At 43.2% G+C, this 27,268-nt stretch overlaps 1 protein-coding gene across 3 annotated transcripts in view; it reads left to right on the top strand.

Annotated features, from left to right (window-relative positions):
* Positions 1 to 618: 618 nt before the first annotated feature.
* plekhm1 (pleckstrin homology domain containing, family M (with RUN domain) member 1) overlaps positions 619 to 27,268 on the top strand; it is a 73,489-nt gene continuing 46,839 nt past the window's right edge. Inside the window, exons 1-4 of one of the 3 annotated variants that reach the window (XM_072487026.1) lie at positions 619 to 752; positions 15,594 to 15,674; positions 16,932 to 17,167; positions 19,528 to 20,175. In XM_072487026.1, the coding sequence (XP_072343127.1) occupies positions 15,621 to 15,674; positions 16,932 to 17,167; positions 19,528 to 20,175 (938 nt within the window). In that variant the 5' untranslated portion in view covers positions 619 to 752; positions 15,594 to 15,620. Of the gene's footprint in view, positions 753 to 15,593; positions 15,675 to 16,928; positions 17,168 to 19,527; positions 20,176 to 27,268 lie in introns of all 3 variants that reach the window. The other 2 variants (XM_072487024.1, XM_072487027.1) reach the window with 2 other exon arrangements.

Here is a 27,268-nt window from a genome sequence, read left to right as displayed (position 1 = left end):
CCTGTAAACATTCAAAAGGGGATTAGACTGTAATCTGCAAAGGAATAATGTGCAGTTATGGGGAGAAGGGGTGATGGCATTCCATGAGTTGTTTCTTCGGAGGGCCAGTGCAGACAGGATGGGCTAAATGGCCTCCTTCTGCATTGCAACAATTCTGTGAACTGCTGCCATTGGTCACTCAAGATGTTAATCATCATGAAGCCCCGCTTTCCCACGGTTTTTCAATGTGTCCCAGTTTTGAACTTTGAATATCTGGTCACTCTATTGTTTGCTACTTGATTGACAGTGAAGCAGGCTCTTTCTCCCATCTCTAATTGTTTTACGCCTTGCAAATCAAAGTGATCAACGAAAATACATTTTATTTTTGTAAAATGCGCCTATGATTTTGCTCCTTCAAATCCGCCTTTAATCCCTGGAGATTTCACTCCAATCCCAGAGAGTTGATAAACCTACGACGGTCGTCGGGCCAAATTTGAAATGCTGTACTGACAACAATCCGTCGCCAGGTGGAGCCCGCTTGCCGGGAAGGGAAATCCGACCGGAGAGCGGTTCCCGCGGTGAGTGCTGGGATACTGGCGGACTGGCATGGGAAGAGAAAGTTTGTTTGCGCGGTGAGCGCTGGGATATTGGCGGAGTCGCTGGCAGGAGGTTGTTTATGTGGCTGGATTGTCGGTTGGAGAAGGGCGCCGATGAGCGGAGCCGGAGCCCCAGGGGAGACGCCGACGGTGGGAACACTATGAAAGTCCGTGAGGGTAAGAGGCAACTGGCCGAGGGAGGGGGAGCAGCGCGGCAACTTGACCGAGTTAAACGAAGGGGGAAGTGGGGGGTGGGAGGTAGGTGGTGTCACTGGGGCACAGGTGAGTCGGGAACTAGGGTAGGGACAGATTAGTCCGAAGACTGGAGGGGGACAGGTGAATCAGAGAACTGGGGAGGGGGACAGGTGAATCAGGGAACTGGGGAGGGGGACAGGTGAATCAGGGAACTGGGGAGGGGGACAGGTGAATCAGGGAACTGGGGGGTGGGTGGGTGGGTGGGGGGGGGCAGGTGAGTCGGGGTTTGGGGAGGGGGACAGGTGAATCGGGGAACTGGGGGTGGGGGGTGGGGGGGCAGCTGAGTTGGGGTTTGGGGTGGAGGGGAGGGGGACAGGTGAATCGGGGAACTGGGGAGGGAGACGGGTGAGTCGGGGTTTGGGGAGGGTGACAGGTGAATCAGAGAACTGGGGAGGGGGACAGGTGAGTCGGGGTTTGGGGAGGGTGACAAGTGAATCAGTGAACTGGGGGGGTGGGGGCAGGTGAGTCGGGGTTTGGGGAGGGGGACAGGTGAATCGGGGAACTGGGAGGGAGACCGGTGAGTCGAGGTTTGGGGAGGGTGGCAGGTGAATCGGGGAACTGGGGAGGGAGACGGGTGAGTCGGGGTTTGGAGAGGGTGACAGGTGAATCAGGGGACTGGGGAGGGGGACGGGTGAGTCGGGGAAGATTTTAAATCTTTACATTGCACTATCTGCCACCCTTGAGATCGAGCTTCCTTTGAAAGAAATATAACAGGAATCAGTTTGCCAATGCAACTTTGTTTGGAAACCCTGCCTCACAAATTTCTCAACAGAAGCAAAGTGTTGTTTCGTCAAGCAAAGGGTTTGGGGAAATGTTCATATTTCCTTAAGGTTACAATGAATCCTTTGTTATTTTTCTATCCCACCTAAGCTTTTCAATACGACTTGTTTTTATTAATGACGGTTCGCTGGAACCACTCCATGTTAAACTACTTATTGTGCAATGTGGGCTGTGTCAGTTAAAGTTTAATTCGCCTTGATAACTCAAGTTTCTCTTTCCTTTTTGTTCAACTTTTATTAACGGTCTGAAAAGTTGGGAAGAAAGTATCATGTGATGAATGCTGTTTTGCCCAGATTTCCCAATTTCTTGCCTTCACTACAGATGGGGAATCTTCCAGGTTCAGTCATTTTTACTGGGAATACGCATTGCTGAGTTAGCTGATTTCTGTAGAGGTAATTGCCATAATTGGCCTTGGTGGCCCTGTGTTAGGGAAAAGAACATTGGATATGATTCTCATCACTGATCTATCCATCACCCAGTTGGGAATGCATTTGTTTAGCACTTGTGTAGATGTCGAGGGAAGTATGACTACATCCAGTTCGCAGATGGTTGATGGGGGGCCAATTTCTGTCAGTCTGCCTGTGGATCGCTGCCTCAGCAAGTTGGCAACACTTTGGGAGAGCAGGAGGTTAACTGGGCAACAAAATTTCAAAGGGTAAATAGCAAACTATTTTATTAAAATAGTACTGTTAGTCAATCCTTTGAGGGGTTGACTGTTTTAATTGTTGGGTTGTGATTACTGACAACTTGAAGCTTATCATATTGCAATCAAAATAGGCTGACGTTTGTGTCTTGTTTGTGAAATATTATGCTAAGTGTTGTCTGCTGGTTTATTTTAGAAGATTAAAAAAATTAAGTTGTGTAGTTTCCTTTAACCTGTACTTTCGAACTGATCGGTAGAATTTCTGATCCCTTGGCCCAACTTTACTGCTTTCAGTTCTTGTGACGCAACACCAAAAGAAAAAAGATTTGAACATCAGGAAGGGCTTTATTCATGTAGTATTAACCACAGACTACTGAAATAAACACAATTGCAAGTTTAGATTTTTAAAAATACTTCTTCCCAAGTCGAGTTTATAATTTGATTTTTCTAACTAACCATTATAATTAATTCCACATGCAAAGTATGAATGTTGTTATTTGCCCTTTTACCTTCTGCAGCCCTGCTCATAAGATCATAAGAAATAGAGGTAGGCGAAGGCCATTCAACCCATCCAGCCTGCTACACTATTCAATAAGATAATGGCTGCTATGATTGTGGCTTTGACTCCGTTATCTTGCCTGTACCCATAATCATTGATTCCCTTGTCAATCAAAAGTCTGTTTAAACTCGCCCTTAAATGACCCGGCCTCTATTGCTCTCTGGGGAAGAGAATTCCAAAGACTAACGTCTGTCAGAGAGGCAATTCCTTTTCATCTCTGTCTTAAATTGGTGAACCCTTATTTTTAAACAATGCAGCATAGTTCTAATCTCCACCATGAGAGGAAACATCCTTTCAGCCTTTACCCTGTCAAGCCCTCTTGGAATTTTATGTTTCAATAGGATCAGCTCCCATTCTTCAAGAGGACCACCTGCTCACCCTTTCTTCAGACAAACCGTTCAACCCAGGAATCACACGAGTGAGTGTTCTCTGAACTGCTTCCAATGCATGTTGATCCCTCCTTAAATAAGACCAAAACTGTACACACTACTCCAGGTGTGGTCTCACTCATGTCCTGTACAGTTGCAGCAAGACTTCCATGCTTTTGTACTCCATCCTTATTGCATGTTAGTTGTATGTTGTCGTTTTGTCATTCATATACACCCAGACTCCCTCTGTACTGCAGAATTTTGTTATCCCTCTCTATTGAAATATTATTCTCCTTTTTTATTCCTCATACCAAAGTGGATTGCACTGCACTTTCCTACATTATACTTCATCTGCCAATATTTTGCCCTCTCACTTAATCTGTCCATATCCCTTTGCAGACTCGGTGTATCCACCTCGTTTGCTTTCTTACCTAACTTTATATTGTAACCAAATTTAATCCAAGTCATTAATCTAGATCGTAATTAGCTGAGGCTCCAGCACTGATCCAATAGCTACAGTTTGCCATGAAAATGATCCATTTTCCCCGACTCTCCGTTTCCTATTAGTTAGCCAGTCCACTGTCTTTGGTAATGAATCACCTCCAAAACCGAGAACTCTTATCTTCTGCCTCAACCTTTTATCTGGCACCTTATCAAATGCCTTCTGGAAATCCACTCCAAGGCTCCAACTGCTTGTTCTGAACACTGTGCAATTCTTGCTGGAGAATCAAGCTAAAATCTGTGTTGCCAAACCCGAGTTTACATCTGGTAAGTGGCTAAAATTTGAAGATTGAAAGAACCTGTTCAGGTCAATTTTTCTTGCATGCTTCTCTACAGAAACGGGAAGGACAGCTACTACCCAAGGCTTCCCAGTTGAGTAAGCACTTGCAAGATGCTCAAATGCTTGAAGTGAACTTTTGTAATTTAGTAATGGTGAAAAGCAAGAGCCTACTTTCATTCTTCCAATAAGGGTCAAAGAAGGGTTGGTATACAGTCTTTACTTTGTTCTAAGGGTGTTGCAATAACGAAATGGCTTTCATCAGTCACAAATTACATTGCATATGACAATTATCCCTCTTTGTCTGTCTCTTTTTAAAAAAAAATGTAAAGTTCCCAATTCTTTTTTTTCCAATTAAGGCACAATTTAGCGTGGCCAATCCGCCTACCCTGCATATCTTTGGGTTGTGGGGTTTCGACCCATGCAGACAAGGGGAGAATACGCAAACCCCACGTGGACATTGATCCGGGGCTGGGATTGAAATCGGGTCCTCGCCGCCATGAGGCAGCAGTGATAACCACTGCTCCACCATGCCGCCCTGACCCTTTGAATATCTTGACATGTCTGCAACCTTTGACATGGTTGACCACGTCATTCTCCGCCAACGCGCCTCTACTGTCGGCCGGCCAGGTTTTTTTTTCTGTGTTCTTTCATGGGATGTGGGCATCACAAGCAAGGCCTGCACTTGTTGCCTATTCCTAATTGATGTTACATATAGGTCAGACACAGTCAAGATGGCAGATTTCCTTCCCTAATGGATGTTAATGAAACCATCAACAATGGTTTCATGGTCATCATCATCATTAGACTCTTAATTCCAGATTTTCTTAATATTGCATTTACCATCTGCCATGGTGGGATTCGAACCTAGGTTCCCAGAGCATCATCCTGGGTCTCTGGATTACTAGTCCAATTAAAATACCACTATGCTACCACATCCCCATAGTGCATCAGTTTGGATTTGTACTCTGCCAATAGCTAACTTCACCTCACCAGCACCTTTCTCAACCCCCTGCTATTAAAAGTTAGACTACTTATCCAACTGGATGAACAAAAACTTCCACAAATAAGATACAGGAAGATCAAAGCCAAAAAATTGTGGTTGCAGCTGCAAACACTGTTTCCTAACTGCTGGTTGCATCTGTCTCCCTGTCACTCTGAACCAGGCTGATAATATCCAAGCACTGTGTTTCACCAAGTTGAACTTCCAACTACATCTTTTCACCATCACTAAGACCACCTGTTTCTACCTCGAACATCACATGAATCTTTCCACACCCTTGCCTGAATCAGTTCATCTGCTGAATCCCTCATCCATGCCGTTTGATACTCCTAGGCTTGACAATTCCTGGACCTTTCACTCTCTATAAACCTGAAGTCATGTCAAACTCTGCTGTCCATGCCCTAACTTATACCAAATCCGATTCATTCCTCACTCCTATGCTTGTTGATGTACATTAGTTCTGAGCTACGTAACCATCTATTTTCTTCTCCATCATCTGCTTGTCTTGTTTCTTATTAAATGCATCAATACTATTTGCTTCAACCACTCTCAGTGGTAGCGAGTTCCATATTCTTACCACTCTGGGTGAAGAAGTTTCTTCTGAATTCCCTATTGGTTTTCTTGGTGACTGTCCTATGTCGATGGCCCCTAGTTCTGCTCTTCCCTATAAGAGGAAACATTCTCTGTTTATCCACTCTACCAAAACCTTTAACAATTTTAAAGATTTCCATTAGGCCACCTCTCAGCTGCCTTTTTATCTGAGAGAATAGACGCAGCTTGTCAATCCCTTCCTGATATGCATACCCACACACTTCTGGTATCATTCTTCTCTGCACCTTCTTCAGTGCTTTTATCTCCTTTTTAAAAATGCCGACTGGAACTGGATACAGTGCTCCACATGTGGTCTAACCATGGTTCTAAAAAGGTTTAACATAGCTTCTCTTTTCAGTTCTATCCCTCTGGAAATAAAACCTAGCATTTGGTTTGCTTTGTTATGGTTTTATTAACCTGTGATACAACTTTTACAAATTGATGTATTTGTACTCTAAAATCCCTTTGTTCCTCTACCCCACCTCAACTTGCATCTTTCCAGTAACAAGTGACTTTCCTATTCTTCATACCAAGATTGCTCTGCCATTGGGAGCTGTGTCTTCAGCTCCCAAGGCCTCAAACTCTGAAATTCCCTTGTGATCCTCCTTGCCACTTTACCTCTCACTTTCCTCTAAGACAGCACGGTAGCACAGTGGTTAGCACAGTTGCTTCACAGCGCCAGGGTCCCTGGTTCGATTCCCGGCTTGGGTCACTGTCTGTGAGGTGTCTGCACGTTCTCCCCATGTCTGCGTGGGTTTCCTCCAGGTGCTCCGGTTTCCTCCCACAGTCCACAGGTTAGGTGAATTGGCTATGCTAAATTGCCCTTAGTGTCCTAAATGGTTGGGTAGGGTTACTGGGTTTCGGGGATAGGTTGGAAGCGTGGGCTTAAGTGGGATGCTCTTTCCAAGGGCTGGTGCAGACTCGATGGGCTGAATGGCCTCCTGCACTGTAAAATCTATGAAGACGCTCCTTTTAAAACCCACCTCTTTGACCAAGCATTTGGTCATCTGACCTGATATAAAACATAGAACAGTACATGCCCTTCGGTATCTCCCTATTTGGCTCCGTGTCAAATTTTGTAAACCTCCTGTGGAGTCCCACCGAGCATTTTATTACCTTTAAAGGTACTGTGCATTGTCATGCTCAACTTCAATTTACTGAAGCCTCGTCTATAGTTTACTGGTAGACTGGAAAATTACTCTGAGGATACTATTAAACGGTGGATCCCGTGTCAGGCGAGTAATATCTGCATGTCCCTTTCCTGATATTACTCTCAGACTGAGGAATATGCATTGGGCTCCATTTTGTATTGAATCCCACAGATGGCAAACAGGTGGTATTCGCGTTACTAAGACAGTTTCATTCCTGCCGATCGAATTAGAGATCTCATTTTTGCTGGAACCGTGATGCCATTGCTGCTTAATGTTGGGCTCGTTTACACTGTGGGATGCAACCATTTGAAGGAGTCTCATGTGTGAGCTTGTTAGCTGCACTCCTATGCTATGAAAGTGCCTAAGTGCACAGAACAGCATTCCAACTGCACTGATGTGGAAAGGTGGGATAATGTAGCTGCACAACAGTAATGGGCATTTTTCACTTAGGTTCCCTATGTTAAAATGCTGAAAATCAGTCCCCTTATCCTGACAGCAGAATCAGATTTCCAAGGAAAAACTAAAATATAAAACGACAGAATTGCTAAATATTAAACAAAATCTGAATTGCCACTCAGCTGTTGTTTTCCAAATGAGTTCAGAACCTCTTAGCTGTTTTGACAAGTTCCTGCAGAGCTTTATCAAGAACAGGGAGCGTCAATTTTATTTAAATGCCAATGTCTTAGTTAAATGTCCTTAATTAATGAGGAACTACATCTGCTTTTATATATTGTGTGAATATTCCTTTTAGTGGAACTGGCTGCTGACATGCAAGCCTTGCAAAGCATGTTACACCTCAGAAGTAAAGAATCCTCAAAGTTGATAGCAAGAAAAAGTAGCCTGAGTAGAGCCTTGTGCATTGGAAACTGGTGCTGCTTGCTGCTCGGCACATGAGGTTCGTGTGTTGGAATCAAATGACTCGGGCACCTCTCTCGTCATTAAAAACAGCTTAATGCCCTGGAGAACAGATCAGTGTTACTGGGTTATGGGGATAGGGTGGAGGTGTGGACCTTGGGTAGGGTGCTCTTTCCAAGAGTTGGTGCAGACTCGATGGGCCGAGTGGCCTCCTTCTGCACTGTAAATTCTATGAAAAAAAAAGTTAGAATTTGAAACAAATCACAGAGCTTATTTGATGCCTGTAGGCTCGAATTTTGTACAATCAGAAGATAGTTATCTGAAAATCCATCCTCCAACACCCTGTAAAGAAAATCTCTTGACTTTATTGAGGAAGGGTTTTCTGCATGTTTTATGGAAGATGTGCTTTTGATGATGAAGGAGCAGTCAGCAATGTATGAGATAGACAGCATTTCCAGGTATCTAGGTTGTTTGCGCTTCATGCATGCAGGCAGATCGAATAGTCCGGCCTTCTACTGTGTTTCACTGTGCCTGACAACTTCAGTGAGCTGGTGTAAAAGCTTGTCAATATTGATGCCAATTGAATCATGCAATGGTATTCACAGCACGAGATCATGAATCACACTGGAGAATATTACAGGAGTTCGTTTGTGATCAGTACATGGGAGAATAATTTTAATAATTTAGGGAGACAAGCGTGAGCTGTGATTCAGAAGTTAAGTCTTGCAATAAGCCAATTATTTTTCAGCTTGCATTTTTTTCCTGTCAGTGAAAATTACATAAAATATACATCCTTAGCTGCATTTAAAACAGCGGACACAAGTGTTGAAGGTGAGAAAAAAGCATATAGTCATCAAAGTTCGGCCATCTACTGCCCTAACATTTGTGCGTTGTGCTTTATTTTGAACGCATCTCATGTTGTTTTTGTCTGTTCAGGCCAATGGCACTTTAATTCTGGACCAAGTCGGTGAGGCATCAATAGAGCAAAGATTGTCTTGACCAGATCATTTAAACATATTTGTTTCCGATTTGAACACTTGCTGAGCAAGTGAGCTTTAACAAAGGGTGGCACAGTGGTTAGCACTGCCGCCTCAGCGCTAGGGATCTGGGTTTGATTCCGATCTTGGGTGACTGTGTGGAGTCTGTGCATTTTCCCCGTGTCTGCATGTGTTTCCTCCGGGTACTCCAGTTTCCTCCCACAGCCCCAAGATATGCAGGTTAGGTGGATTGACCATGCTAAATTCGTGCCCAGTGGTTAGGTGGGGATAGGGCGGGGGGAGTGGGCCTAGGTAGGGTGTTCTGTCAGCGAGTTGGTGCAAACCCGATGGACCAAATGGCTTCTTTCTGCACTGTAGGGATTATACAACATTGGTAATTTTGAAGAGCAACAACAACTTGACTGTTTTTTCTGTTATATAAGGACCTTCTCGTTAGGGCCCTAGTTTTTCTTTCGGTTGCATCATTGTTTTCATTGTTGAACTCTTTGTTGCCTGACTTGTTGCTTGTTCTGGTTTAAAAAGACAATGGGTTACTGAAAAAAACTGCTTTTTCAAAGAGTCATGACCATTCATAATCACTTATAAGATCCATTTGAGTATTACCGACATAACTTGTAAGAGCCGCGAGGTTTTGCTGCATCTTTATAAAAACCCTAGTTAGACCACACTTGGAATATTGTGTCCAGTTCTGGTCGCCTCATTATAGGAAGAATGTGGATGCTTTGGAGAGGGTACAGAGGAGATTTACCAGGATGCTGCCTGGACTGGAGGGCATGTCTTATGAAGAAAGGTTGAGGGAGCTCAAAGAAGAACCAGGCAATGTGCCTCAATGACTACCGTCCGGTGGCCCTGACTTCAGTCGTAATGAAGTGCTTCGAGAAGTTGATCATGAAGCGCATCACTTCCATACTCCCAGAACACCTTGATCCACTGCAATTCGCATACCGTCGCAACCGGTCCACAGCAGACGCCATTTCCCTGGCCCTACACTCATCCCTAGAGCATCTCGACAACAAGGACTCCTACATCAGACTCCTATTTATTGACTACAGCTCCGCCTTCAACACCATAATCCAGCCAAGCTCATATCAAAAGCACCAAAATCTAGGACTTGGCTCCCCACTCTGAACTGGATCCTCGATTTTCTGACCAACAGACCACAATCAGTAAGAATGAACAACAGCACCTCCACAATAGTCCTCAATACCGGGGCCCCGCAATGCTGCGTACTTAGCCCCCCACTCTACTCCCTGTACACACACGACTGTGTGGCAAAATTTGGATCCAACTCCATCTACATGTTTGCTGACGATACGACCATAGTGGGCCGGATCTCGAATAACGACGAGTCAGAATACAGGAGGGAGATAGAGAACCTAGTGGAGTGGTGCAGTGACAACAATCTCCCCCTCAATGCCAGCAAAACTAAAGAGCTGGTCATTGACTTCAGGAAGCAAAGTACTGTACACACCCCTGTCAGCATCAACGGGGCCGAGGTGGAGATGGTTAGCAGTTTCAAATTCCTCGGGGTGCACATCTCCAAAAATATGTTCTGGTCCACCCACGTCAACGCTACCACCAAGAAAACACAACAGCGCCTATACTTCCTCAGGAAACTAAGGAAATTCAGCATGTCCACATTAACCCTTACCAACTTTTACAGATGCACCATAGAAAGCATCCTATCGGGCTGCATCACAGCCTGGTATGGCAACTGATCGGCCCAGGACCGCAAGAAACTTCAGAGTGTCGTAAACACCGCCCAGTCCATCACACAAACCTGCCTCCCATCCATTGACTCCATTTACGCCTCCCGCTGCCTGGGGAAAGCGGGCAGCATAATCAAAGACCCGTCCCACCCGGCTTACTCACTCTTCCAACTTCTTCCATCGGGCAGGAGATATAGAAGTCTGAGAACACGCACGAACAGACTCAAAAACAGCTTCTTCCCCGCTGTTACCAGACTCCTAAACGACCCTCTTATGGACTGACCGCATTAACACTACATCCTGTATGCTTCATCCGATGCCGGTGCTTATGTAGTTACATTGTACACCTTGTGTTGCCCTATTATGTATTTTCTTTTATTCCCTTTTCTTCCCAAGTACTTAATGATCTGTTGAGCTGCTCGCAGAAAAATACTTTTCACTGTACCTCGGTACACGTGATAATAAACAAATCCAATCCAGCTAGGGCTTTTCTCACAAGAGCGAAGAAGACAGAGAGGTGACTTGATAGAGGTGTACAAGGTGATGAGAGGCATGGATAGAGTGGATAGCCAGAGACCTTTCCCCAGGGTGGAAATGGCTGTCACGAGGGGACATCTTTTTAAGGTGATTGGAGGAAGATATAGGGGAGATGTCAGAGATAGGTTCTGTACACAGATTGTGGTGGGTGTGTGGAATGCACTGCCAGCAGAGGTGGTGGAGTCAGAGTCATTAGGGAGATTTAAGCGACTCTTAGCCAAGCACATGGACAGCAGTAAATTGAAGTGGTGTAGGTTAGGTTGATTTTAGATTAGGATAAATGGGCGGCACAACATCGAGGGCTGAAGGGCCTGTACTGTGCTGTACTGTTCTATGTTCTATATATTAGTGAATCAGAATTTGCTGTCAAAATAGTGGTACTTTCAATTGTGTGTAAATAGTAACTTCAGGTGAGGGGAAAATCATCGTTTAAATGCAAATATCCAGACATTGCTGTTCAGGCTGTGCTATTCCACCATTAACTTTGTGAAACGGTATTTCATGGTTTGGCTCACCAGTGATGTGCGTTAAGTGTCATGAAATTGCTATACTTGTACAATAGATATGGGCTAATCCTACCTCAAGTATTTAAGGCTGGTAATTCCTAGCATAACTATTCTTTTACTGATATGATTATTGTCAGTTATTGCCGCTCAGGTACTGAAAATTAACCTTTATAATTTAGAGTTGCATTTACTTGGGTTTTGAATTTTGGAAAAGAGATTTTAAAAATGTAATTTTAAATCTAACCCATTCTCATGTTTCTTTTTCCTCTCGATCCAATGTTATCCTCTTACCCGGTCTTTCCAGTATCCATTTCCCAATCTTAAAACCTGGCTGCAGAGAAACCCGATTGGTTGCTCTGTTCAGATTCAAGTCCCAGGTGCCCTGCTTTCTTCACTGTGTCATTATCACTCGCAGCATCTTCTTGGGCAAGTTGGTTTTGAGCTGAAAGCTGCAGGAGTAAGTTGAACATTACATCTCCTTTTACAGTGTAATCTGCCCCATTGCTTTTGGCTTGGTGCTCCTCCGGTCAGAGAAGTGGTTGGTTCTGTCAACTTTCTTGTGTCTGGGTTATCCAATCGGTGAAGTACTTGGCTCACCACAGTCGGTGCAGGTATCGGTTTCAGTCATTCACTTGTTCCTGTTGAGGCTGTTTTTGCAGTAGTCACCACTTCCTTGCTGCTGTAGTCAGTGCTGCAATCTAAGTTGTTCACTATGTATCAAATTGTTGAAAAACATCCTGAACCATCAAGTTTGTCAATGCCATACCAAATGCATTTTCCATCAGTATGTTCTTCAAATGCTCCCTCTCACATGGTGTTTGTGTTTGTTATATAGAGAACAGCTGCCCATTGACCTGAACAACATGTTTTAGAAAAATAACTTTAATTTATATTTCAACTTTCACTCCATCAGGGCAGTCCAAGATGCTTTGCAGCACAACTGCTTTTTTAAAAGAGTATCCCCTTTTCTAATGTAGAAAATGTGGAAGTCAATTTGAACACAAAACACTATCACATACATCAATGTGATGATACCGAGATAATCTGTTTGCAATAGTATTGGTTGTTTGGGTGATCAATATTGGCTAGGATCCAAGGATTAACTCCCCTACCTTTGAAATAATGGTATGGGATCTTTTAAATGTCCTCCAGAAGACCTTTTAGCATCTTCCAAAAGTTGACACTTGTGTCCAATTAACTCCCTCAGTAGGGGACTGTAGTATCAACCTAGGTTTTGTGTTTGGGTTTATGGAGTGGGACTTGAGCCCCCCTCTGGGGTTCTGTGGTGACTACTACATCATTAAACTATTGCTGTGTTCCATTCTGTGGAGCTAAGCTTCAGATAACGTTGCCTCCATAGCATTTGACTTTTCACATTTTGGTGATAGATTTGGAGGCCAGTTATCTCAATTGGATAGATGGTTAGATTCTGGTGCAGAATAAGGCAAACAGCATGGGTTCAATCCTCTGCTGCTGAAGTATTTATTGTGACCTGCCTCCTTGCATTTCCTGTAGTGGTATCCTGGCATTAGCCATGATAGCAACCCTGGATCTATGAGGAATCCACATGGAGAGAGGGAGAGATTTTAAAAAATATATTATCTATTCTCCTTTTTCACATTTTCTCCCAAATTTACACCCAACAATAAACAATAATCAGTAACGAATGTAATGTCAATCCCCATATCAATAACAACGATCCCATCCTCCCATCAAACCCCAGACATTAGCCCGCATGTTAACATAAACAAATGACAAAAAGGAATCACCCATAGTCACCATTAACACAGACAGGTCGTCTTCCCCCCCCCCCCCCCCCCCCCCCCCCCCCCACCCACCACATGTTCGATGTGATCCAATTCTCAAAAGTGCATAATGAATAACCCCCATGAATTGTAGAACCCCTCCATCCTTCCCCTCAGTTCAAATTTGACCTTTTCAAACGTCAAGAATTCCAGCAGGTCCCCCCGTCACGCCAGGTCACAGGCTGGAGAGGTTGATCTCCACCCTAACAGGATCCGCCTTCGGGCGATCAATGAGGTGAAGGCTGCAATATCTGCCTCCGTGCCCGTTTCCAACCCCTGCTGATCGGCACCCCGAATATGGCCTCCCGAGGGCCCGGATCCAGTTTCACGTGCACCACTTTAGAGATTAGCCTAAACACCTCCTTCCAGTAATCCTTCATCTTTGGACAGGAGAGAGGGAGAGATTTAATAGGCACATTAAATCTGAGGCAGCAAAATGAAATGTGTGGATATCTTTGACAATGTGGCAATGGTTTTGTTAGCTGTGGGCAAATGCATATTTCTTGATGACACAATATCATGCTATTTTTCATTCACCCTATTAATCTGCCAAAGGAATAATTGGCCTCTCTGATGTTAGCATATGTCTGTTGATATGGACACCGTTCAGATACTTGTTTGGCTGGCCAAATCATGTACAAGCATTCACATCGGTATGGTCTGATGTACTGTTTGCTGGTTGTAGATTGGTCCATTGGGTCTCTGGATTGCTAAGCACATAATTATTTCAGATTTACTTAAAGTCCCACTGTGTAAAAGCTGCAGCCTAAATGCTTGGTGCTGGAATGGTTTCTATCCAGATTCTGACAGTACTACTGCATACTATGGATTAGCTGTCACCAACAATAGTCTCTTGCCTTCCATCTCGGTTAAAGGTACAACATTTTTTGGAAATGGGTTGGAAATTCAAATTTATATAGCAGATGTTTTAATAACTTAATTTATTTTCTACACAATCATAGAATTTCATAGAATTTACAGTGCAGAAGGAGGCCATTCAGCCCATCGTGTCTGCACCGGCTCTTGGAAAGAGCACCCTACCCAAGGTCAACACCTCCACCCTATCCCCATAACCCAGTAACCCCACCCAACACTAAGGGCAATTTTGGACACTAAGGGCAATTTATCATGGCCAATCCGCCTAACCTGCACATCTTTGGACTGTGGGAGGAAACTGGAGCACCCGGAGGAAACCCACGCACACACTGGGAGGATGTGCAGACTCCGCACAGACAGTGACCCAAGCCGGAATTGAACCTGGGACCCTGGAGCTGTGAAGCAATTGTGCTATCCACAATACTACCGTGCTTTGTGTAATAATACTAATAATACTAACAATATGACAAGAACTACTCGCCTTGTCTACCACTAATCCTGGTAGGTACCATACCTCAGTGTTTGAAAGCGCTTCAAGGATGAATTACTTTTAGTAATGCAGTGATCGGTGTTAGTTGGCAAGTATCAATCATTCTTCACCAGCGACATCTTCCAGTAATGAGATAAATGACCAGTTCTGTTTTGGTGGTCGTAGATTGCGAGTAATGTTGATAAGGACACTCTGCTTTGGATGGCACCACTTGATTATGGAAGGTGAACCTTGGTTCAATTTCTCATGCGTAGGATGCTATCTCTGATGTTTGCAACAGCCTCAGTACAGTACCAGAACATTAGCCTCGATTATGTGCCGTTCAAGTCCACAGCCATCTGCTCCAACAATGAAAGCAGAAAGCTCTGGAAATACACTGCTGGTTTGGTAGCATCTGTGGAGAGATAAACAGTTCACAGTCGATGACCTTTCATCAGTTTATAAAAAATAAAAAAAATTTAGAGTACCCAATTCATTTTTTTCCAATTAAGGGGCAATTTAGCATGGCCACCTAGCCTGCACATCTTTGGGTTGTGGGGCCGAAACCCACGCAAACACGGGGAGAATGTGCAAACTCCACATGCACAGTGACCCAGAGCCGGGATTAAACCTGGGACCTCGGGGCCGTGAGGCAGCAGGGCTAACCTACTGTGCCACCGTGCTGCCCTCTTTCATCAGTTCTGATTTGTGATACATGAGCAGAAATCTCCCTCTGCTGCCATGCAGCTGAATTTTTTTTGCATATTCTCTCAATGGTGTTATTGTGTCTTGTGAAGTCCTGAACTTTCTCCGAGAGAAGGGATGAGAGAGACAGACAGGCACACACACACACAAGACCTGGATTGTTTTTTCTAGAATATCTGGACATTAAATCTATGGTGCATAAACTGAACCTTGTACTGTAGGTTTTTTATGCCCTTATCGTCTCCTCATAGCTGTGTGATCGTGCACCGTACAGAAGCTTTGTATTTTTTTCTAGTTCTGGTTAGTGTGATATCTGTCCACAAAGTAAATGGTGTGATGGATTTGAATCCTGTGTCTCTTGACAACTGAATTGTGCAAAGCGAGAATTCATTTTGTGCTCCTAAACATTTCTTCATTCCCCTATCTAAAGGTGTTATGTAAGTGGTTCTTCTGCACGATGATTTCTACACACACATCCGAAAACTCAGTTGCACCCAGAGAAGTTAAACAGGTAAGAGGAAGTAAAATATTAATACAGTTCTAAAATAGAGGTTGTACTTCTGCTTTTGCATTGTCATTGGTAAAGTTAAGTTTTATGAAGTATAAAGTAAGTCTCATTCAGCAAATAATCATAAAGCTATGATTTGTAGAATATGTATTGAGGCAAGAAACTGACCTAAATGAGACGGGTGAGATCTGCTTTTTGCACAGTTGAAATAGAACACATTTGGAATTGTTGTAATCAAGTGATATTTGATTATATTTACATATTTTGGAGTTAAATCAGTTGATCACTGATTTCAGAATGAACAACATCAAATTGCATTTATTTAATGCATTTAAGGTAGAAATATGTTCCCAAGTGGTTCAGAGATGTAATCGGACAAAAACGTCCTTGAGACACAGTAAGAACTATTTGGAGGTGTGCCTGTAAGTATGGTTAAAGAAGCGGGTTTTACAAAGGACGTATAAGTTGCAGAGGTGAAAAGATTTATAGGAAGTTTTAGTGTGTGGAGCCTAGACAAACTGAAGGCATGGCAGCCAATGATTAGGCAAAGAGAGTGAGTGATTGGCCAGAGTCTAAGAAACTTGAGTTTGGGTTGGACTGTAAAACAGAATGATAGGGGTGGCATCATTTAAGGGCAAATTTTAAATTGGCTACCTGTCTCTCAGTGCCTCCATTGTAGGTCAGCATGGCTAGAAGTGACTGGCAATTGTGACCTTGTGTGCTATTGAATACAGGCAGAAGAGTTTTGAATGAGCTGCGATTTATCGGGAGTGGAAAAAGCAGACCTCCCAGAAGAGTGTTGGTATATTTAGGTCTAGAGTCACAGGCGAGGAATTCATCAGCTGATGGTGGAAGTGGATGATGTTACAGAAGTGAAAGCCGATGCTCTTTCTGATGGAAAGTATTATAGGGTTGGAAGCTCAGCTCGAGGTCGAACGGGATATTAACCCTACATTCTGGTTCAGCCTGTGACAATGGTTGAGGGGACAAAGGTCATTATAGCTGGAGGGATAATTAGCAGATTGATGGCTACAGAAATATTGGGAGAAATATCCTTCAGATCTCTGAAGGAGAAGAAAATTCCCACGAACATGCAAGGTTTCCATATCTGAATTCCACTTTAGTACATCGACTACTTGTTTTAGGTGCAGCTTTGAATTTGGGATTGATGCCTTTTTCTGTCTGTAGCTGATTTTTGTGATATCAACATTTAATTAATTTAAAATTAAATAACCGGATACCTGCTTTTGTTCTTAGCAGATAAAGAGGAAACTGGCAAATTCCCTGAAGTGCTTACAGAAGCGTTATGTAAACTCAGACTGTGTGGTAACCAGTGATGACAGTGATGCAAATGTGCTGTGCTGTGTACTGGAATCGGTGTTTGTACACGGCTTGAAATCAAAGTATGTCAAAACTGATGTAGGAAAGCGGGGGCGAAATAGAGTACCTCTTCCACAGCCCGTCTTTTGGACCCTGCTCAAAACTGTTACTCACCGGTAAGTTTGTGTGCAATTTTGTAGAACTTATTAATTTTCTGCTGTGTTATCATACACTGCAACTACCGTTGCCTTAAAATTATTCATTGACCCTGCCTTGGCCACTCTGTGGGGAATAGAATTTCAAAGAAACGCGACCGTGTAGTGAAAAAAATTCTTCACATTTCTGTCTTAAATGGGAGGGAGCTTTATTATTAAACTGTGTCCCCTAGTTCTAGTCTCTCCCACAAGAGGAGTGCAGCAGCTCTCGGCTAGTTCTGTCGCAACAGCGTAGAGTCGGGGAAGACAGGACGCACCTCCTTTATGGCATTAGTTGCTGTCTGGTAAGTGTAACAGTCCAGTTTGAATGTTAGTGAATAGGTGAATGGAGGGGTGAGTGGATAAGTGCATGAATGGGTAGGTGGTTAGGGTGGCAGGGGATGAGATAAGTGGACGAGGTGTTGGGGAGGGAGTTGGTTGCAAGGTCAAGAAAGCAGTTGGCTGGTCAGGGAGGTCAGTGTGAGTGATAAGAGGTCAATTCTGTAGTTAACTAGGAGTTATACTGGGCTTTAATCAGTACAGTGTTTCCAGAGTAACTCCAATAAGTACATAGGAACTGTTCAAAGTTTCTGACTCGAACACAGAATTGGACACATTCATGGAGGGCCTGTGGAGCAGGGGAATTACTCATCAGAAGTTGAAGGCAGTTCCCATCTTGGTCAGCGTGTCAGGACTTACACAGGATCCCAATGCACATCTCAGTCATACGTCTAGTATCCCACGATCCAATGTCACGGCACCCTGGGCTAGTGGGCGGTCAATTCTAGCCCAATTTAACCCAGAATCGCAACATAGATGAAATTTGATTTTATTTAAAATACCCCTGGTTGATCCCAATAAACTAGTCACCATGTTTGTATTTTTAAAACACAAGTAACCTTTTATTGTGTACAGTATTATAATTAAATGAACAGACCATATACCTGACTATCTACTATCCTTTCCCAACACCCCCTTTCTAACTTGCCACACTCTCTCAATATATGGATACACACAGGCGAAGACAAACAAGGAGGGGAAAGGGTGGTAGACAGGGAAAGAAAATATAAAGAAAAGGATAAGGATATTTGCACTGGGATGACTTACGGTCAATGTCTTTCTGAAGTTCAGGTTTTCGTTTTGGTGGTACTTCCTTCTAGGCTTGTGATGGTTTTCTCTGGCACGATTGTCTAATTTATCTGCAGACTCAGCATCATTTCAGATTCACAGCAAACGATGTGCCAGGCATTCGCTGCTTTCAGCGCAATGGAGCCGTTCATTCACTTCAGCAAGTAGGAGAGAGAGTGAGAGATGGTTCCTTTCACTTCCAAAATCTAATCACTTCTGCCACATTCTCTCAGAAAGCATCATGCAGGAACCAATCCCTGACCATTGTCAGACAGAACACTGTCCCTGGCCAACCCACTGGTTGCCAGTAACTAATTGAACTGACTCCCTGCAAATCCTAAGATCCACTTGGTGCCAAGGAGCCTGGCTGCTTCTCTCCAAAATACAAAAGCTGGGAACACTGTCCTAGCAAGCAGGCTGTTTCACTTTGAGTCTTTTTAAAAAAAAAAAAATCTAATTTTAATCAAACCAGAGCATACTTAAACAAGTACTCATTCAACAAACTTTGTTAAAATAAATTTAGACTACCCATTTTTTGTTTCCAATTAAGGGGCAATTTAGCGTTGCCAATTCACCTATCCTGCACATCTTTTTGGGTTGTGGGGTTGAGACCTATGCAGACATGGGGAGAATGTGCAAACTCCACATGGACACTGGCCCGGGGCCGGGATCGAACCAGGTCCTCGGTGCCATGAGGCAGCAGTGCTAATCACTGCACCACTGTGTTGCCCTCTCATTCAGCTAACATAACACAATCTCCACAGTTTGACCCCCCCCCCATTACCTGCTGGCAACAAACAAGTCCTCAAACAGGGCCCAAAACAACCTCCATCTCACTCAGAAGCCCTTCTCCGAGCCCCTGATGGGGAACTTAATCTTTCCAACGCAAGGAATTCTGTTACATCCTCCAGCCACGTCGACACTCTCGGTGGCTCCACCGACTGGAGGTTCCCCCATGGTAGATCAGTTGATGCTCATGGTTAATCAGTGGCTGCTTGGATGAGGTGCAAAGATGTTGGTATAAGTGGAACCAATCACAGCACTCAGGAGTGCATTGTGATATAAAAATATAATAGTCAGCTTTATTCATCTGGGAATCATCAGCAATGGATTACATTATTAATGTTGGAATGCAATTCATTTTCCTGTATTTTTCAAAAATTTGGCTATTAAATATCTTTAGCATGCTGATTTCATTATTTTAAATCTTCCAGGAATGTTGTGACCGAACTAGAAAATTTGAACTTTATTAACACTGATGTTGGACGGTGTCGTGCGTGGGTCAGGCTTGCACTGAATGATGGCCTGATGGAATGTTATCTAGTATCTCTGTTCCGTGAAAAGAACAACCTGTGTGACTTTTATCACCCTGTGGCCTTACTGCTTGATTCAGAGGACAGTGAAGTTTTACTGAGCTATCTGCAAGGTCTATCAGCGCTTTCATTTGCACTCTCTTATAAATCAGCTGTACTAAACGAATGGACCACCTCTCCCCTGGCTTTGGCAGGTTTATGCTTAACATCAGAGCTTCCAGAACGCTTGTTGCCTGCCTTTTCTGATGGCAGGAGGAAAGGATCTTGGGATTCGGCTTCTCAGTCCTCTGGGTCTGATATCATTGAAGTTATTCACTCCAGTTCTACGACTGCACAGGGCAGTCAGCACTCTGGAAAATTAAAACTTGCATCCTCTACTCTAAGTTTAGAAACAACTGGATCATCCCAACTCTCATCCAGTCTGAGCTCTGATAGCCTGCTTCAGTCAAATGGGATGAAGAGCCCTGATCAAGCTACTGAGGAATTGTGGTCATGTGATACAGACAAGGGCATTGCAAGTGCAGAGAGTTCCAACAAATCTCTGCAAGAGTAAGTGTTATTTCTTTTGTCCACCTGTACCTTTCAGTGTTGGAATATGCACCATTTTGCCTTTATTTATAAAACTGGCTACATTGACATATTTGTCTTTAAGAACCTCTTACCATTTTAAGGAACAGTTTTTGACAGCAGTCTTTAATTTTCACGTTTTATTTTGCTGGGTACACAATCTTTCAAATAATACAACCGGCAATTTATGCTTCACAATCCACCTTTAGGAAGCTAGTTTTCTTTAGCCCCGCATGGATTTCATTTTAGGAACTATCACTTGGATTTGGCTGATATTGGATGGTGCTAACGTTAGTTGCAATATAGATCAGACTATATTACAGCTCTGGTGCTTTAAAATTTATAATGTGGTTGCTTCAATATATTTCTATAACTGTCTCCTGTCTTACGCTGTTAGTGTGAGTACTGTTACTTTTTAAGTTGAAAATGTTCTGCACAACTTCAAAATAAATGGATGACATAAACACTGGCCCTGAGTGGCTATTTTTCCTGTGAGATTTCTCGGGAATTCTGAATGAGTAAAAATACCTTTACTTGACTGGAGCCTTTCGGTTTGGGAGTCCAGTATACCTCAATTTAACTTTCTGTTTGAAAGATTGACATCTAGATTTTCCATTGTATAACTTTGTAGCCATTTACTTTATTTGGAAATCCCTCCATAAATATGGTGGAGCACTGCGACTTGATCATGGCTAGGCTCTTGTGATTGACCTTTTGGCCAAAATGGTTTACAACATCTTGGGTTAGACATCTGATTTGATTCTCCTAAGTCCACTAACATAATTCAGACCATTGTACCTTAATTCCATTTTTATCCTATGTTTTAAAAAAAAAATCCAGACTCTGGATCTGTAGCAGTCACTCCTGAATACGGTAATTTCATCTAAATTGTACTTGTTCTAGAAAATTTATTCATGGCAATCAAACCCTCGGGGGTTGTGGATACTCAGTCATGGAGTATAATTGAAGTAGATAGATTTTTGAACACCGCCATAGAACCAGGATCAATTAGGGTTATAATAGATAGGTGCTTGATGGCCAACACGGACACAATGGGCTAAAGGGCCTCTTTTTGTGCTGTAAAACTGGCTGCTAGTGTTATTGGGGAGGGTTTAAGCCAAATTGGTTGTTAATGGGAATCGGGATGTAACATTCTGGAAAAATGCACAATAAATTAGGAGACACAGCACAAGACGATGAAAGAACAAGATATTCCTTGAGGTCAGGGTAAGAATGACCGCATTAGCATCTAAGTTAGATTTACCACGCATGTATGTAAACACATGGACTTCACAGCACCAGAGACCCAGGTTCGATTCCCGGCTTTGGTCACTGTCTGTGCGGAGTCTGCACGTTCACCCCGTGTCTGCATGCGTTTCCTCTGGGTGCTCCGGTTTCCTCCCACAAGCCCCAAAAGATGTGCTTGTTAGGTGAATTGGACATTCTGAATTCTCCCTCAGTGCACCCGAACAGGCGCCGTAGTGTGGCAACTAGGGGATTTTCACAGTAACTTCATTGCAGTGTTAATGTAAACAAATTTGCAAATTACACAACAGTGCAAAAATTATAAAGTAGTTATGATGGGAGACTTGAATTACACAATTACTATCCCAGTCTATATTAGGATAAAGGAAAAAGATAGGGCAGAATTTCTGAAAAATGCCCAAGAGAATTTGAGAACAAAATATTCTATCCAAACAAAGAGGCATTGCTGGTTCTGGGGAATGAAGTGGGGCATAGAATCAAAGAATTTACAGTGCAGGAGGAGACCATTCGGCCCATCGAGTCTGCACCAGCTCTTAGAAAGAGCACTCTACTTAAGCCTATTCCTCCACCCTATTCCAGTAACCCCACCTAACCTTTTGTTCACTAAGGAGCAATTTAGCATGGCCACCTAACATGCACATCTTTGGACTGTGGGAGGAAACCTACGCAGACAGGGGGAGAAAGTGCAAACTCCACACAGTCACCCGAGGCCGGAATTGAACCCGGGACTCTGGAGCTGTGAGGCAGCAGTGCCAACCACCGTGCCACCATGCCGACTGGATCAAATGGCTGCAATGGATAGTTTAGGGCACATGATCATAGTATCATAAGGCTTCGTTATCAATGGAAAAGGACAACAAAAAGTACAGAATAAGAATAAAAACAAGGGAGGACTAGTTTCAGGGAGGACGAAAATAGATCTCCAAGTAAACTGAAATCAAAGATTGGCAGACAAAACTGTCGTGGAACAATCGGCTGCCTTTACAGACTGGGTGGTTCGGGTACAATCAAAGTACATTTTCATAAAGGGCTGAAGTATGACAAACAAAGCCAGAGCTCCCTGGATGACAAGGAGATAGATGAAGCAGATGAAGCATGCATCCAACAGATGTCAGGTTGATAATACAAGTGAGAGTTAGATTGAAGGTAGAAAGTTTAGAAGGGATGTGAAAAAGGAAATAAGTAGAAGAAAGCATAAGAAGAGACTAGGAACTAACAAAAAGGGGAATCCAAAAGCCTTCTACAGGTATATTGGTAGAAAACTGAGGATTGGGGTCAGTTAGGGACCTAAAAAGGGTTTTACTCCAGGAGGCAGAGGGCATGGCTGAGGCACTTAATGAGCACTTTGGCAGAATTTCCTTTCTTGGTAAAGACAGATGCAAAGTAATGCTGAAAGGGAAGGTACTTGAGACAGTGGATGGACTGCAATTGATAGAGAAGAAGTATTAGAAAGGCTGGCTGTAGTCACCAGTCTGCTACAAACAAGGATATTGAGGAAAGTAAGGTTGGAATTTAGAGGCACTGACCATAATCTTGCAATCTTTTTTAGATAATGGTGGTACCTGATGATTGGAGAACCTCAGTTGAGAGGCAATTTGACTGGGGTGTTCAAAATCATGAGAGTCTGTACAGAGTAGATGGGGAGAAACTGTTTCCATTGATGGAAGGGTCAAGAACCAGAGGCCACCAATTTAAGGTAATTGGCAAAAGAACCAAAGGCGACCCCAAAGGCCACCTGAGGAACAGATTTTTTGTGGAGTGAGTGGTTAGGAGCTGGAATGCACTACCGGACTGTGGTGGAGGCAAGATGTAAATACGACTCTCAAAAGAGAATTAGATCATTATGAGCAGAAATAAATTAGTGTTGCAGAGGAAAGGCAGGAGAATGGAGCTGGTTGATTTGTTCCTGCAGAGACACCATTCTATGATTCTATGGGAATCATTGGATAATGTAGGAAACGTGGAGTTGAGGTAGAGGATCATCGTTGATCTAACTTCATGAGAGAGCAGGATCGAGGGGCTCTAGCCGGCTACTGCTCCTATTTCTTATCATATGCTGCCTTGTTTATAGTCCCAAAAGACTCTATTTACACCCTGATATTTTGTATGCTAATCTTGCTTCTTGCATGCTATGAAGAACGTGAAACATCATGATCAAAATTGGTATCTAGGTTGACCTGTTTTGCCATTCTGCACCTCTTCAGTCTCCTCTTTTTATGCACTTTATTTTTGTCTATTTGAACTCGGCTTATTTACATCTCCGGAATTATAAATGTTCTTGACCTTAGCAATTTTTTCCCTTGGCCTCCTTCCTTCTGCTTTTTCAGAAGCCTGAATCTGAATCTTGCCTCATAACCCAGTTTTTCCTCAATATTAGTCCATTGCCTCATAAATCAGCATGTGCATGTGACATTTCACGGGTGAGGTTCAGCACCCTTGCATAATCGTCATTCGATTTCAGTAAGTTTTGATAGATAATCATTATTGCACAGCATTATCACACCACTGAAGTAGAAGTTCATGAGCTTGCAATGTGTGGCAACATTGGAAACATATTTGTAAAACTTTATCTGAAGAACGTTTATGTGCAGCAAACAATTCAGAAAATCAGTGGTATATTTCATGGGAGTTGGAGTATGACAGGAAGGAAATCTTGCTGAAATTACGTAGGGCTTTAGTGAGGCCACATCTGCAGTACTCTACAGTTTTGGCCGTGCATTAAGGTTTACTAAATTGATATAAAATTATAACACTATTAGCACTTCCTCAGCCCTTAATGCCACCATTAACACCCCCTTCATCTTATGCCCATGATATATTTGTCAATCTCTTCTTAGCTCCGACCTACCCCTGACCTCCCTTTCAGCCCCTCCCCTCTCCCACTATATTACCCATCATATTTACATAGAAACTAGGGGCATGTGTGGCCCTTCGAGCCTGCCCTGCCATTAATTATGATCATGGCTGATCCTTTATCTCAATGCCATATTCCCGCTTCCCCCCCCCCCCCCATACCACTTTATGCTAGTAAAATCTAAATTTATCTATCTCTTGAATACATTCAGTGACTTGGTCTCCACAGTCTTTTGTGGTAGCAAATTCCACAGTTTCACTATCTTTTAAGTGAAGACATTTTTTCTCATCTCCGTCCTAAATGGTCTAACCTATATCTTGAGACTGTGCCCCTGGTTCTAGAGTCCCAACCAAGGAAAATATAGGAGAAGGAGGAGGCCGTTCGGCTCCTCGAGCCTGCTCCACCATTCATTCTGATCATCCACCTTAATAGCCTGATTCTGCCTTCTCCCCAAGTGCTTTATCTAACTATTTCTTAAAAACAGTGTTTTGGCCTGAACTGCTCTCTTTGGTAGTGAATACCACAGGCTGACCACTCTCTAGGTGAAGAAATCTCTCCTCATCTCAGTCCTAAATGGTCTACCCCATATCCTCAGACTATGAATCCTGATTCTGGGCACCCCCGCCATTGGGAACATACACCTTGCATCTACCCTGTCTAGTCCTGTTAGAATTTTATAGGCTTCTATGAGATTCTCCCTCATTCTACTGAACTCCAGTGAATACAATCCCAACCGATTTAATCTCTCCTTATATGTCAGTCCTGCCATCCCAGGAATCAGTCTGGCAAACCTTCTTTGCACTCTCTCTATAGCAAGAACATCTTCCCCTGATAAGGAGACCAAAACTGCGCGCACTATTCCAGGTGTGGCCTTGCCAAGGCCCTGTATAAATGCAGCAAAACATCCCTGCTCCTGTTCTCTAATCCTCCTGCTATGAAGGCCAATAAACCACTTGCCTTTTTTACTGCCTTTTGCACCTTCTTGTTTACTTCAATGACTGGTTTCTGAGGACACCCAGGTCTTATGCCCATGAGATGTTTGTCAATCCAAATAACCTCCCATTTATCCAAATTATACTACATCTGCCATTCATTTGCTCACTCACTCACTCAACTTGTCCAAATCACACTGAAGGATCTTTGCATCCTCCTCGCAGCTCATCCAGCTTTGCGTCATCCTTCCTGCATCTTGTCTGTTAGAATTTATACATTTCGTTCAGATCTCCTCTGATCTTCTAAACTCTAGTGAATACAGACCCAATCAAACCAATCTCTCTTCAGAGGACACTCCCGCCAACCCTAGTATCAGCCTAGTGAACCTCTACTGGACTCCCTCTGTGACCAGTGTATATTTTCTTAGGTTGGGAGACCAAAACTGCATGTAGTATTCTAGGTGTGGTCCCACCAAGGCCTGTGTAACTGCAGGAAGGCATCCCTACTTTGGAACTCCAATCCTCTTGCAATGAAGGCGAACATACAATTTGGTTTCCTAATTGCTTACTGCACCTGCCTCTCCACTTTCATTGGCTGGTGTACCCAGATCCATTTGTATATCCTCGCTTCCCAATATATCACCATTTAAATAATACTCTTTGATATATATGTGGGTTATTGTAATTGTGTGCACTATCTTGTTAAGAACAGAGTCACGTGATATGTGATGTCATCGGCTACTTTGCGGGCTTTTGTCCTTCGTATAGTACCGTCCGTTGTACAGTAAAGATCTATTTGATAAACCTTTGTAAATGCTGCTTTCAACCCACATGCGTTTTCAATATATTTCTTTTCTACTTAGTCTAACGATAAACGGTAAACAAAGCTCTTCCTTTCTGCTTTTCACACCGAAGTGTTCAAATTCACATTTAGCCATGTTGTGCAACATCTGCCATGTTTAAATTACCTTGATGTTTCCTTTCATCCTACTCACAATTCTAAATTCCCCTCTAATTTTGAGTCAGCTGGGGCCAAAGCACTGATCCCTGCAGTACCCCACGAGTCACTGCCTGCCACTCGGAAAAACACCCATTCTCAATTCATGCCAATACATTACCCCCTATCCCATGTGCTTTGATTTTGCTCACTAACCTCTTATGAAGGACCTTATCAAACTTTCTGAAAATCCAAATACGTCGCATTCACTGGTTCTCCCTTATCTACTCTACTGGTTACATACTCAAAGAGCTCCGCTACTGATGTCCAGCTAACTGGTCTGTAATTCTCCATTTTAAAAAAAATCTTCCCTTTTTAAATAGAGAGTGTTACATTTGCCCTCTTCCAGTCTGTAAGAACTGCTCCAGAGTCTTCAGAATTTTGGAAGATGACCACCAATGCATCCAATATTTCCAGGGCCACTGGACGTGTCCATGACTTCCCACCTAGCACAGGAGGAGCACATCATGGGTCCAAACTCTGCTGCCATGACTTCCCTTTAGATTAAGCTTGTTAGTTACTCGCCTTAATTACACTAGAGACCTTGTTTCATTCAGAACATTCCAGCTACAATACTTCCACTATAAGTCTTTGGAGACCTTAATTTTGTTTCCCTTATGCTACTTTTGGTACCGTACTGTATTGGCCCGAACTTCCTCAGTTAGATCCAAGTGCAGCTACTCTTTTGAAGTATATACGCTTTTCTAATTTACAGCAATTTGCAGACAATCATAAACAGTTTTTCACCAACCAATGTTTTTCCTGTTATATTCTGTTTTTGTCAACCAGAACTGACTGCAGGGCTCTCTTAGACTGCTTCACTTTGCTGTTGCCGACAGGATGCTCTTCTTAGTCTGCTTTATGCATTGCTGACCCCAGGACAGACTTCCCGGTCTGCTTCACTGCGATGCTGACTGCAGGACGCTCTTCTTGATTTTCCCTATTATATCCCTCTTCAGTTCTGTAGAAGGGTCATATGGATTTCAAACATTAACTCTGTTTCAGGCTCCAAAGATGCTGCCGGAC

This window comes from Scyliorhinus torazame, chromosome 21, assembly GCF_047496885.1.
Source record: "Scyliorhinus torazame isolate Kashiwa2021f chromosome 21, sScyTor2.1, whole genome shotgun sequence".
Classification (NCBI taxonomy): Eukaryota; Metazoa; Chordata; class Chondrichthyes; order Carcharhiniformes; family Scyliorhinidae; genus Scyliorhinus; species Scyliorhinus torazame.
The sequence above is the reverse complement of the archived record's forward strand: the minus strand, read 5'-3'. Positions and strand labels throughout refer to the sequence as shown.